Source organism: Rhea americana, unplaced genomic scaffold (assembly GCF_003343005.1).
Source record: "Rhea americana isolate MKP2758 unplaced genomic scaffold, rheAme1 scaffold_67, whole genome shotgun sequence".
Taxonomy (NCBI): domain Eukaryota; kingdom Metazoa; phylum Chordata; class Aves; order Rheiformes; family Rheidae; genus Rhea; species Rhea americana.
The window spans coordinates 2115904-2128751 of NW_028186834.1; the positions used below are offsets into that span (position 1 = coordinate 2115904).

At 36.1% G+C, this 12848-nt stretch overlaps 1 protein-coding gene across 2 annotated transcripts in view; it reads left to right on the plus strand.

Annotated features, from left to right (window-relative positions):
* The window catches only part of TMEM163 (transmembrane protein 163), a 107693-nt gene that overhangs the window by 50605 nt on the left and 44240 nt on the right, over nucleotides 1–12848 (plus strand). For both annotated transcript variants that reach the window (XM_085320931.1, XM_085320930.1), the window contains exon 3: nucleotides 11829–11872. In XM_085320931.1, the coding sequence (XP_085177057.1) occupies nucleotides 11829–11872 (44 nt within the window). The remainder of the gene's footprint in view (nucleotides 1–11828; nucleotides 11873–12848) is intronic.

Sequence of the window (12848 nt, forward strand, 5' to 3'; positions counted from 1 at the left end):
AAAGTTACAGCAGTGCTTTGAAAATGTGAAAGATCATAGAAGTACAAATTATCATACTAAACAATTCATTCAAATTGGTAAGATATTCATGGTGCCTGCTGTCATTCTTTGCAGAATTACTAGATGCTTCCATATGGTAAAAGAATACTTTTCCCTTCCATAACATCCAGAAATGTTAAAGTACTTTAGTCCTATTTTGTAGATAAGAACCCTAAAAAAGGGAAAGATTAAGGATTTTTTCAGAATTTACCTGGCAAGGCAGTATAATGTGTGAGAATGTGAGAACCAGCCTGACTTAGTTGCCTTTTTAAATGATTATATTGTCTTCAGTGTCCAGTTGTTCTGGCTRCTGAACTTCTTCTGAATCATAAAATGGACTTTATTCATGGTTTTCAAATATCCTGTAACAGCTCTGATTGTATTCTGTTTACTTGTCTGTGAAAAAAGGAATATTAAGTATTTGTTTTGATTTGATAGCTATAGATATATAATCTGAAGTCACTGAATACACACAGACTTAAAAAGTTAAATCTATCAAGTAAAACTGGGCTGTCTTCCCAAGTTCACTTTAGATGTAGTTAAGCCTTTTGTAACATCTAGTTACAGATGATTCCATGTTGAAATTCATCAGCTTAAGTTTGCCTAATTAGAAGCCCATGTCTGGAAGAGCACCACCAAGACATTCTTTTCATTTGAAGCACCGCTTAATAGCTGGCCAGCAATATCTTCGTGCTGGCTAGTGTCTTTTGAATTATAGTAATATGATGGTGTAGTATGGCTGTGGTCACATTTGAAAGTATCAGAGACTTGGGTAATTGCAGGAAATCTGGTCCAATGAAGGACAGACAAAGAAAAAAATCATTTCAACAGAAGTAGTACTGCTCATGTAAAGCAAACTGAAAGCATTTTAACGTTAAAAAAAAAAGATTAATAATGACTAGTGGTTGATATAGCTAGGGGTATGTTCTTTATATGTAATAAAAAAGCAAAGAGGAAACATTAGCAAATAAAAGATGGTTTCRAACTTATTTGGAAAAATTTCTGTGGTAAATACATAATTTTACAATTTATTGCAGAATCTCTTTGTCAGCTTAAAATTTTACTGAACCACTAAGGGAAAAATAAAGACCTTTGATGAAAAATTTGTATACGGAAGTTCACATGCAACTTCAGTGAAACTATAAACTATCTGGCAGGTCTGTATTTATTTGTAAATAGAAAACTCAGTATTGTATTGTGAATAGCAGATATTCATAATGAGAAATGGTTCTTACAGTTAGTATTGAAAAGTGAGAATTTAGTGTATGTATATGTGCTGTTCTGGAGTGGCTCTAAAATCTTACCATGGTTAAAGTTTGTTTCTATTCTCTAAGTTTAAGGAACAACAGGGAAAAATCCAGCCTGAGTAGATTTAAACAGGTAGGTTATTAAACAGATATATCTAATTTTAAACATGTATTATTTAAGAACTATGTTTGAGGTACAGGATGATTGGAATACCTCTACGAAAAAAGTACGGTATGGGGCAAAGCTGGCTAAATTCTCTCCTTATTTAAACCCTCCAAGTTGTGTTACAGTCAGTCAATTTATATGGAACAGACTGCAAGATTCCAGGTATTTAAATTGGTGTTTTGTTTGTATGATGGTGTGAGGATTTTGAGTCTGAAATATCAATGAATGAAATGCTCTTTGTATGCATTATCAAGCTTTGTATCATGCTGACAGTTTGAGAATTGGTTTTTACTGTGTTAGACAATTATTTAAGTTTCTTAAAAATACTTTTAAACTGGGCTTATTTATTCTTCTAACAACAGAGTTGATGTTTTTTAAAGCTATTGGTACCTGACATACTAAAATTGTTGAGAATAACAATTCACAATCAAGTCAAATTTGAAATAGTTGTATTAAAAAAATAGACAAAATAAAAAATAGATGCTGAATCCAGAGGTTTGTCGTTCAGAGTCTTCTGATATATTTCATTTAATCTAAATTTGGCAATCTTTAAGTTAAGCATCTTATTTAAATTAAAACCCTAGGCTTCCTTATAGTAATGGAGACAAATAGCCTTGTGCAGGATGAGGGAGATGCAGTTCTCCCTRGTTGTGTTCTGTCTTTTAAATGTGCTTACAGTCTACATAAAAGCTGATAACCAATGTTTTTTTCTCGTAGGTATTTAAAGTTGGTTTTGCTGCATAGTTAGCCTGAATCCTTGCATGCAAATTTAATGTTTATACATCTGAGTTTAGCTCCATAGAGTATGATTCTTTATCATTCTGGAAGGCTCTCCCAAGCTTTTTGATGTGTTACTATGACCTGAACTTACCGGATCCTGAGAAAAATGATAATATTTTTATTAACATTTCAAAATCCTGCCAGTAGCATCCAGACTGGGAATTTCCATAAGCTCAACCCTGGAATGCTCTTACCTAAGAGCCGACTGATTTTTAATAGCTCGTAAAATATTTAGCCTGTACTCAAGCTGATATAGATTTGAGGATATGTGTATAAAACATGAGTTCTCTGGATCTCTGTAAAGCTTCCAAAAGCCCTATTAAGTCAAATAAGCATTTACAAACTTTTGCCTTAGTCTTCTGGCTCTGTTAACTGAGGTAAAACCCGCTTTAAAATAACTAGCCAGACTCTTAAGTATAAATTCCTTATGCTATGTAGAATCTGAATACTTCTCTACTAGCTTTATGTTTAGTGAGTAAACACATCAAGATGAGAGAAATTTTGCTTTTTGGAGAATCTGCTAGGTCATTAAAGTTAGAATAATCTTCAGCTGGATACAGAGAGTTACAAATGTTGGCCATGGAGCTTTAGAAACAGCTGCTGAGTGTGTCCAGTGTCTCTCATGTTTCTGGTTGTTGGTGGATTTTTTAGCCAAAGTACTGCCTACTCCTTGCCTCTTCCAGGGACAAACTGTGTTTTTTGCTTTTGGAAGCCAGCGTCAAGCTCTAAATTACAAAGCTTGTGTGTTGCAGGTGTAAGCTGCAAAACCAATGTGAAGTTACCGTATTTGCAACATTTTAAGACTTTTTGGTGGTTATATGGTTATATTTATAGTTATGGCGTAAATAATACATAGTTTCATTAAAAGATTATTTGCCTTAATAGCAGGCTGATATGTTATTTTGGGTGACTCAAATGATACCATCTGAAATGCATCAGATCAAAGTGTACACCTGTTTGTTCAATTTCAGAGTTTGCTCCATGTGCATGGAAGGAAAACAAGTATGTCTCTTACAGACCTTTTAAGTTCTATTCTCATTTTTAGAAGCAAATGTGTGCATTTAGTTTCTTGATAAAGCTCAACCTGAGAAGACTGGAGCGTTAACATATGGTCTTTCTTCTTGTTCCAACCCCCTGCAAAGCCAAAATTAAACCAAAAACCCCGCATTATTTGTTGGACTTAGTGCTTGTTTTTTTTCTTTCTTTTTTTTTTCTTTTTCTTTTTCTTTTTTTTTTTGTGACAGTCTTGTTTGAAAACAGAAGGTTAGCATATGAGAAAGGAAGAACTGGAGTGCGTGAAGCAGTGGGATCCTGGACAGGAGGGGTCYTACTTTCTCCTAGAATCATCTCTGCAGTGTGCTGGTCTGCATAGTGCTCATACTTACCATAATATAACCACGGTGCAGACTTTCAAGTGACCTTGGAAACTGCTGTTAATGCTGCCTTACTGGAGTTGCCTGCTTTCTACTTCTTAATTTTCAAAAAGCTTTCCCTAAATGAGTGGTTTTTCATGTAATTTAAACTGGCTGTGACGTTGAAAATTGGCTGCTCTGGTSCATTTGGCTTGCTTTATTTTAGTGTTACACCTGTCACTGAAGTGTGACAGTGAAGGTTGGTTGTATACAGAAGTTCTTTCAGCAACCTTTAAAAGAGAGCCCTGGCATTATCTTTTCTGAAATGGAGAATTGATTTACCTTCAGTGTGTGTCTTTTTATCATTGCATGTTCRCTTGTTTTTTTTTCTTTCTTTCTTTTTTTTAATGCTCTTGAGGCTCATCTACAGTGCATTATAGAGAAAGCTGATTTGTTGTTTTCTTCATGTGGCTCATTTCTTAATCGTTCAATAAGTAATATCTTGGTTTAGAGTAGGACTGTTTTGTAGGTCAGGATTGCAGAGTCCTGCTCGGTTGCCAGACCGTTCTGTTCTTTTGTGTGACATGCCAGTGGAGGCATGAATTATGTTCTGGTAGTAAATGGGAAGATGAAAGCAAAACAAATAGTTCCCTTTCAGTCAAATTCACTTGCTTGGACAAATTTTCATTTGGGTGGACTTCCTCTTCTCTCTTGAGATCTCTTCTCCAAAGATATTGCCTCACAAATGTTCTTGGTTCCCTTTCTTGCTATAAATGCAAAGTAAAGTTAAAGTGGAATTAAATCWCAAAAGTCATGCTTAATATTGTTCCAGTTAGCATAAAGATTCTAAGCCTATTTTTTCTGAAGAATTAGGTTAAAGTACCTTTGATTTAACCATTAGTATAAAAATAACAGGTAAAAATAGCAGCATTTTTGAATCAAATGCTTTYGTTTCAGTTCTAAATCACAGACGTCTGTGTGTGTCCTGGCATGAAGCAGAGTTTCCCTGGAAAGCCACATTATTATTCTTCCTCAGATTTTTTCTGAAAGCTTTTTTGCTGTGATGTCTACAGTGTATGATTTCATCTACTGTCCATCATGCTGACCAATATACTTGGATTACATTCTTCTATTTGTATGCATGTTTTGATCCTTCTTTTACAAACTTTAGTAAGGAATCCTGCTTTGGACTATTGGCTCCTAAGAGCTATGATAATACAAACAGCAAATTAGGAGAGTCAGGACACTAAGTGAACTTTAAGATTGAACTGCTCTGCTGTTCTTTGAGATTATACCATGATGCTGTCCAGTACTGGTAATCAAGAGGCAGTTGGGAAAATCACGTCCATTCTGCCTGTGTGACAGCTAATTCTGCGCATATTTACCCCTTAAAACTGAAGGCTTCTGATCAGGCACTGGTAGAGGCCCCAAGACAAATATAATTAAGTGGGACTTTGTGTTTAATTCTTTGTATGAAACATAAAAAATAGGTTTATAAAAGGTTATGAATTTGAAACATTGAGAAATGAATGATTCAAGAAATAAAATGCTGGAATCAGAGATGATAATATATATATTTTTTTGCGAATATGTCAGCAAACTGAAAAGAATTGTTTAGATTAAACTCAAAGAAAAATCTTTGCACAGAGCCCTGAAATTGCACTGTTTGTGTGATAAGGAGTGAGGAAGCTCTTTAGATGATATACACTGTTGCAGTTCACTGAAGTAAATGAAGTTATGACAGTTTATAGTTGCTAAGGATTTGACCATTGCAGTAGATTAAAATATATATATATATATATATATTAACTGAATAAAAGACAAAAAATGAAAGATATTCCTGGGAAGCTATCACCACCAATTGGTGTTCATATCCCAGGTCAGTGGCAGAGCTAAGGAAACCTTATCTTAGTGCCCCCTTCTCTGAATTGCACTGTGTATACCACAACTGAGTCTCCCCCAAGAACAAACATCTCCKCATACTATTTTCTTGGTTCATTCTGCATAGAGTCATTATCACAGCTTGCAGATACATCAAAAAATTAGCACTCTTAGGTACTACTTTACAAATCTGTTATTGACTCTCTTGAAATCAAGATCCAGGTTTAATATGTATTAAAAATGTTTCATCTTGGTGGATATATACATACTAGTATAATGGTATTGCCCAGAAATGTGAGCCTTTACCATACTGATGTAACTATAAACTGGGAAAGAGAGCTGAGGATTTTGTATAGATAGGTGTGCTTCAGTTTTGCCAATGGTTTGAGATAGAAATGTGAGTGTAAGAACATTATAGTGAAAGATAGCACTGGATCTGCTCATGTAGAGGAGATGTCTGGCAATCATGTCTGGAGTTTCCATAGGCTCAGGAGCTGTTTGTAGCTATTATGTTGATTGCAGAAATTTTGGACATATGCATAAAATTCTTAAATTTTTTTCTGTGAAATTTCAGCGTGATAACAGAGAAGGTTCCTGGGGAAATGTATGTGTGTGTTAGTTCTAGTCAGTGCAATTCATAACAAGTATTAGTGGTGTTAGTCATGTCTCATCTTTGCCATCAGTTGTTGTGAGGGATTTTTTGTGGATTTTTTTGAGGTATTACTCATTTGGTTTTCTGTGCTTGGAATGGATTTGTTTTGAAATATTTATTGTAACATTAATTTTTAATGTTTTACCAACATTGGGCAGTGAAAACAGACTGTGTTTCAATTTCACTTCAGTTCTAGTACAACTTCGAGTTCCTCTGGCTTGTAACTGTGTACAGCCTGCAAGATATGCATGGTAATATATGTAGAAATAAACCTAAAATTTTCATTGTTGTTTAAGTTGCCTGCCTCATTTCTGCTACATGCACTTTGGAGCAGCGATACGTTTTGTGCTGATATTCATGTGCGTCTCTTAGAAAGGCTAAYTTCAAAGCAAGCATGGTGGAGTGATTTTCCCATCAGGAGGAGATACCTGGAAACAGTTTTCTTCTCTCCAAGAACATAAGAGAAGATTTTATGACTGATGGAGGACCTGTTTTAATGTACCATCCTTCTCACTGGTACACAGATTTCTGCTAGGGAGAACTGGAGGCAGAGTTAATTCATTGTCTTATTTCTTGTCTCATGTATTTGCACAAAGAAGTGCAACAGAGCTCTCCCAACGTAGAGTAAGAACTGAGATTCTAAGGGGAACTGCTGGGTCCATGTTCTCTAGCAACATGTTTTAGAAGGATTAAAACGTGTTAAAACAGAGGCTGCTTGGAGAGTAGATGAGGTAAACTGAGGATGATTTTGTAGGGTTGGGGTCTAGCCGTATGCTTTTTCTGGGGTGTATAGGGATGAGAATGAAAATAAGCTTATTTGGTTGAGGGTAGAGAATGTAGGAAATTGAGTATTTTTTTTTATTTGGCATTACTTTGAAGGAAGTGAAGGATTTACAACAAAATCTGACCTATAGCTTGGCAGACTTTACAAATTGATGTTGCTGTACAGGTGGAGACAGTGGTAGATTTGTGGCTTACTGTGCTGTCTCTATTTTTAGTTTCTGACTGCTTGCAAGTTCCGTTAACAAATGCCAGGAAAATGCATTAGGATTATCTGCTTTGTTGTAGAGCTAATAAAATGCTGTCCAATTTAGCCAATAAAAAGCTAAAAGCAGGCTCCCACTGTCATGGCAGAGTAGCTGCTAAATGTGTACAGTGATTCCACAGGATTTTAAAGAGATGTGCTCTGTTCTTTCCTCATTGCTTGTTTCCCATCATTGTTCTGATTCAATACAGTGATTAGGAGTTCCTGTATTTTCTTAGTATCAGACTGTCATCTGGGAAGAACAGAATATATATTGAGGGGAAAGGGGACAAGGGTTCATCAAAAGCTCTATGTTCCATTCCTGCAATGCTGTACATTGCTTGTGGAGTGTGGCAGCAATACTGGAGGCATAAGGACCACTGTTCATCAGACTTGAGACCAGGGGTCTCAAGTGTTGGACRCTGAAAAGTATTTTCCCTGCAAGTCCTTTCCTCTTCAGTACATAAAATGGGACCCAGCTTTATCTTTGAAGAGGAGGTCAGGCTTGTCAAGCTGTATTAGTTGGTCCCCTGTATACAACTATTACAGATGCTTAATCTGCCATAGAGCCTAGAATCCCAATTAAGTTGAACTGATTTATTGGTGAGCTTTATTACATTACTCACCAGTTAGTGGTATTAATGTGCTTAATACAATGCTGAAGCTGCTTCAGCATTGTTACTTGATACGGAAAGAAAGAAAAATGGGTTATTATTCCTGTTAGAAAACTTGTAAGTAATCAAAGAATATGAAAATACATCTTTCAGTTGTTTACACTGTCATCACTGTTTTTATTATGGCCTTTTAACCTGCATTGCTGCAGCTTGGTATCCTAGGGATTTCCAAGGTCTAGTAGTCTACCAGTCTTACTTGCTAGCTGGCAAAGAGGTATGAGCAGACTTTTGACACTGTTGGTCTAATGATTAATATTTGTTTTTAATTATGGTTTCAGATAGCGCAAGCCAAACAGATTGTGTGTTTAGTGCTGGGCATATTCACTGTTGTAGAATATATAAAAATAAAAATAGTTCTCACACTGAAGACCTTACGCTTTAAATACACCAAATAGGTCCCTTAGAGGATTTTTAAGGTCTGGCTCTCTGTATATACTTTACATCCTGTAGAAATTAACTATCRTTTTTAGGGGCACCACTGGTGAACCTTTTTCCAATTCTGGATTAGAGTGAGAGTAAAAGCTGTCAATTTGGTAAAAGTAGAGGAAATACTTCCACTGCAGAGGCAGTCTGGAAATGGAAGTAAGAGAGGAAAAGGAAAGTGTGGCTTTGAATTGCAGCATACAAAAACAGTAACTACAAACACTGTGAGCCCATATGTGCATGTGCGTATCTGTATTTTGTTGATGCAATTTATGTAGTTTTTGAAACTCTATGCCTCTAAGCAGTAAAAAGCATGCAATGAAAATTTGATACATAGGACATTGTTATATGTGGCAGTGTTAAAATCTGCAGTTCGAACACTGCAAGTTAGTGTCTGCTTGTAAAGTGTAGCTCTTGCCTGGCAAGTCTGACCAAGACATACAGCCTGTTTTTTCACCTCAAAGATGAAGTGTGGAAAATCATGATTTAACAATGAGAAGGAGGTGTTAATCCATACTTACTGTTTGAATACTCTTCAGCTTTGAGAAAATGGGAATCTGGATACGAATTTCATGACTTCTCTTTGTGTATTAGACAATTGTAAGGATAAAGTCCGAATATTTGTGATATCTAATCCAAATAGTTGTGATACCTTTGTAACATCTTTAAGTAAATAAGAAAGGGGTTATCTATTCTAAGATTTTTAAATTGATGTTTATACATAGAGGTGCTACAGAACTGTAGGTCACAGTTTCTGAAGAGAACAGTCAAACCGTAGCAGCTCTGTTTTGCCAAGCTGTTCTAATGAATACTGAAATACAAAAAAAATTAGATATTGCTTTTGTCAGCTGAAGGTTGACAGAGTTGTTAATGAGCCTGGTTTTGTACTTCAAGTGTTTTTATGAAAATGTATTTTTCTTAMCAAGTTAGCTCTATTCGTGAAAGAGTAAAAAAATTAATCCGGTTATGCTTTATTTAGAGTCGTTCTAGGTTTACAAAATGGAGTCCTTTTTATGCATTTTAATCTGGGAGCACAGGCTCAGGTAGTCCTGGTTTCACTCCACGATCTACAGGATGCAGCAAGAAAACTAGAGCTGTTCAATGCTGTAGAGTTTACTCATAAACATGGAATTACTGTTAGCCTATGACAATTACAATTTGATAAAGTCACAGCTGCAAATGATAGCCTCTGTCATGGTTATTCACTTCTTTCCTAGTATTCCTCTTTTTCTCTCCATGTGGGCCATCTGCTCTACACTTCCACACTCTCCAGCAAGCACTGAGATCATCCCCTTCTTACCTAGTATGCATTACCTAGTCCTTGCCAAGGTGCAGCAAAGGCTAGGTGCTCCCTAAGGGCCAGGGAGCTGAGGGGAATAACATGACCAGCAGGCCAGTGGCCTTGCCAGCTGGGGCCTGTCCCACTGCCCCCCAGTGAAGTGAGCAGGGCAAGCTCCAGGGGTGGCAGTCAGGATCAGCTGATAGCCCAGATCACCAAACGAGGTGGTAAAGATGTCTCTTGTCTTCCAGGCCAGTGCTTGTTCCAGCTGTCCAGATACTTGTGGTGTTGGATAATATTTGACATAACTCTTCTAAAAATTGTCATCTAGGGGAGCCCTTGCATTCTGTAGAAGAATAGTCTCTCTGCAGCCTGGGGCTTTCTGGAGCTCAAAAGAGGAAGAGAGCCAGCAACCAATCTTTCTCCTAGATCCTGCCTGTGGTAATAGGCAGCAACTTCTGAGTTGAAAGCCTTGCAGAATCTGGACCTCTGGACTCATAGCAGCTCAACCACACTGCTTGGATAAATACTTGGATAAACTCAGTACGGACAGTAGACTTTACTGAGTTTAGGGGAACATATGCATGCTTTTTCCCTCTCAAAAAGCTGGAGTATGCCTTTGAAAATAGAAGTGAGAGAAGTTATAGCAGATTGTCTCATCCCCTTGTTCAAGAAGTGTTAGGATGTTATACACTGCTAGTTGAGTATAAAATTCCAAACTTTTGATCATTTTCACCATTTTGTCAGTAGAGTGCATTTTCTGGATTTTAGAGTTTGGGATTGTGACCACTGTGTTAGTAGCTTTCAGCAAAACAATCAAAAAAATGCCTTCTCTCTATAGCTCATCGTACCTGAACAAATTATATTATAACCACACTATGAGCTTTTAGCAATCTTTTCCCTTCAGATGTTAGGATTTAATTTGACATTACCTCCTCAGGCCAGACAAAAGTCAGGCATGGCAAGATTCATGAAAATCATGTACAGATTTGCAATGCTATCATGATAATTATTATAGTAAGTCCTATATTACAGATATGAAAGCAGAAATTGGAAACCAGGAAATGTCACTGCCAAGGAAAGAAYGACTTTCATGAGCTTTCAATTCTATGTAAGCCACATAGTCCTGTAAGCCACAATTTTTGTGTATCAAGTCTTCACTTGTAAATTAAGGCAATAATTCCCAATATTGTGTGAAATCTTATAGTATGCATAAATTTCTCACCATAGTTTTGGCTATTCATTCTTTTAATTGCTGGAATTTTGGAAAAGTCTTACTGACTGACAGTTTTGGAAGTTGCTATTATTGCCTTGACAGGGTAGAAAAAAGGAAGTTTCTTTTAACATAGTATGCAGTCATCTGCCTTTCCTCCTGCTAATCTGTGTTCAGCGGTTTGCAAGAAGGAAGTAAAGTAATCAGGAATTTATGTGCTACTTAATGACAGTGAACATGGCAGCATCAAGTCCATAGAAGTTTGCACTGTGGTCTAAGGCTTAAGACATGGAGTTATAATTGCTAATGCACAGCTTTAGTCACTTAGCAGAATTCCAACAGCATTTTACAGGCTATGAAGTAGGTGGGTTAACTTGCTATTAAAAGTTATTTTTGCTGGCACAGTATTTCCTAGAATTGGGAACTGTGAGGTGGAAGAATTAGGATGCATGGAATAAAATTATCTAAATGACAGTTTGTTCTAGGTGCCAGTTAGCCCTTTCTTAAAGAGTCATTTTATTTCTAGCAGCAGTATGCAGTCAGAATTAGAGCTGGTCAAAATTTTTCCCGACTAGTGCTTTTACTCTTGGAAATTGCTGACCTGATGGAATTTGAAACATTTCTTGGGGATGTGTAAATTACACTTAGTCCTTTTAATAGAAAGAAAGCAGCAATGAARTTTGGATGGGCCTGCATAGTGTTATGTCAGCCAGTAGATTTCAAGTGGACTTTCATGTCTAGTTGGAGCATGAAGCAATTTGGGTCATGGAAAGTTTTCTAAGAGGTTGAAATTGTGGTCTCACTATCCTTTTATTCAGAACTTCATCTGAAAGGCAGCATATTCCATAAACACACAGTTTCTGATTGTTTTGCTAAATTCTGAATACATTACTGTTTTGGAAGAAAGAAGAGCCATTTTCAAGCATTTCCTGTGGCACGATACCTCTCTTGTAGACTTTTTCTTGTGTCAGTCAGATCATTCTATTGGGAACTGGAACTAAGACCGTGTATTGAAACTAGTTTTACAGCTCCCAGATGAGAGTAAAGGATCCAAGAGAAGATTTTAAATGATTCTAAATAATCTTTTCTTTCCTTTAGCTGTCTCCGTAATGAGATACAGTGCATCATCATTTGGATTTGCTGTAAGTAGAGAAAAAATTTAAGTATTTCCTACCATTGTTATGATGTRCTATTCTTGAACATGAAGTACTTTTTTTTTTCTTGTTAAAAGTTCATAGTAAGGTGTGTAAAAATCAGTGATGACTCAGAAGAATTATTGTTGAAGTCATACCTTGGGAAAGGATAGATAAAAATGTTTTCATTTTACTTTTTCAATTTCTGATTATGAAGTCTTATACTGGAGTTAATACTTATATCTTGTCATCGATAGTTACTATCCACCAGATAAGTATTATGCTTTATGAAATTTCTCAGCTTATTCATTTTCCATGTGGATCTTGATCCAAATTCTGAAGTTCMCTTCAGAAATTTGCCTGACTCTTTTCCTATTGAAGTCTATGGTAAAACTCCTATTGACTTTGGAAAGACAGTTTTGCTCTTTAACAGTTGCTGTGACTTTCTTGATTAGTGCAGAACAAAATATTCCTAATGACATGTAATGACATGTGACTCAGATGTCAAATATTTTTGCTCATATGACTCTGTAGAAAATTTGGCTTGAATATGGGGGACTTCCGGGGGGGCAAACAAGTATTTTGCAGAATTTGTCAGTGTTACCTAACATCATGTTTTCATTTGCTGGAAATAAAAATATGACGATTTAGCTGATGATACAGAATAATACACAATCTTGAATAAACTGAGATTTCAAAATAAGTTAGTATTTCTTTACTCTGAAATAAAATCTTCTACCAAAGAAAATTAATGAATTTGCAGGAAAAAGAAGAACTTGATAGGCATTTAAAAACACTTTTTCTTTTACAGTCTTTGCATAAGAGTCTCACTAATGTTTTAACTTCACCACAGGCAATGGCTTACAAACATAAAGTTCTTAATCCCTTGATTGACTTACTGAGCTCTGAAGTGTATTATTGTGCAATAATACATGGCAAAAATGTGAAGATCAGCTTAATGAATATAAATCCTACTTTCATTAAA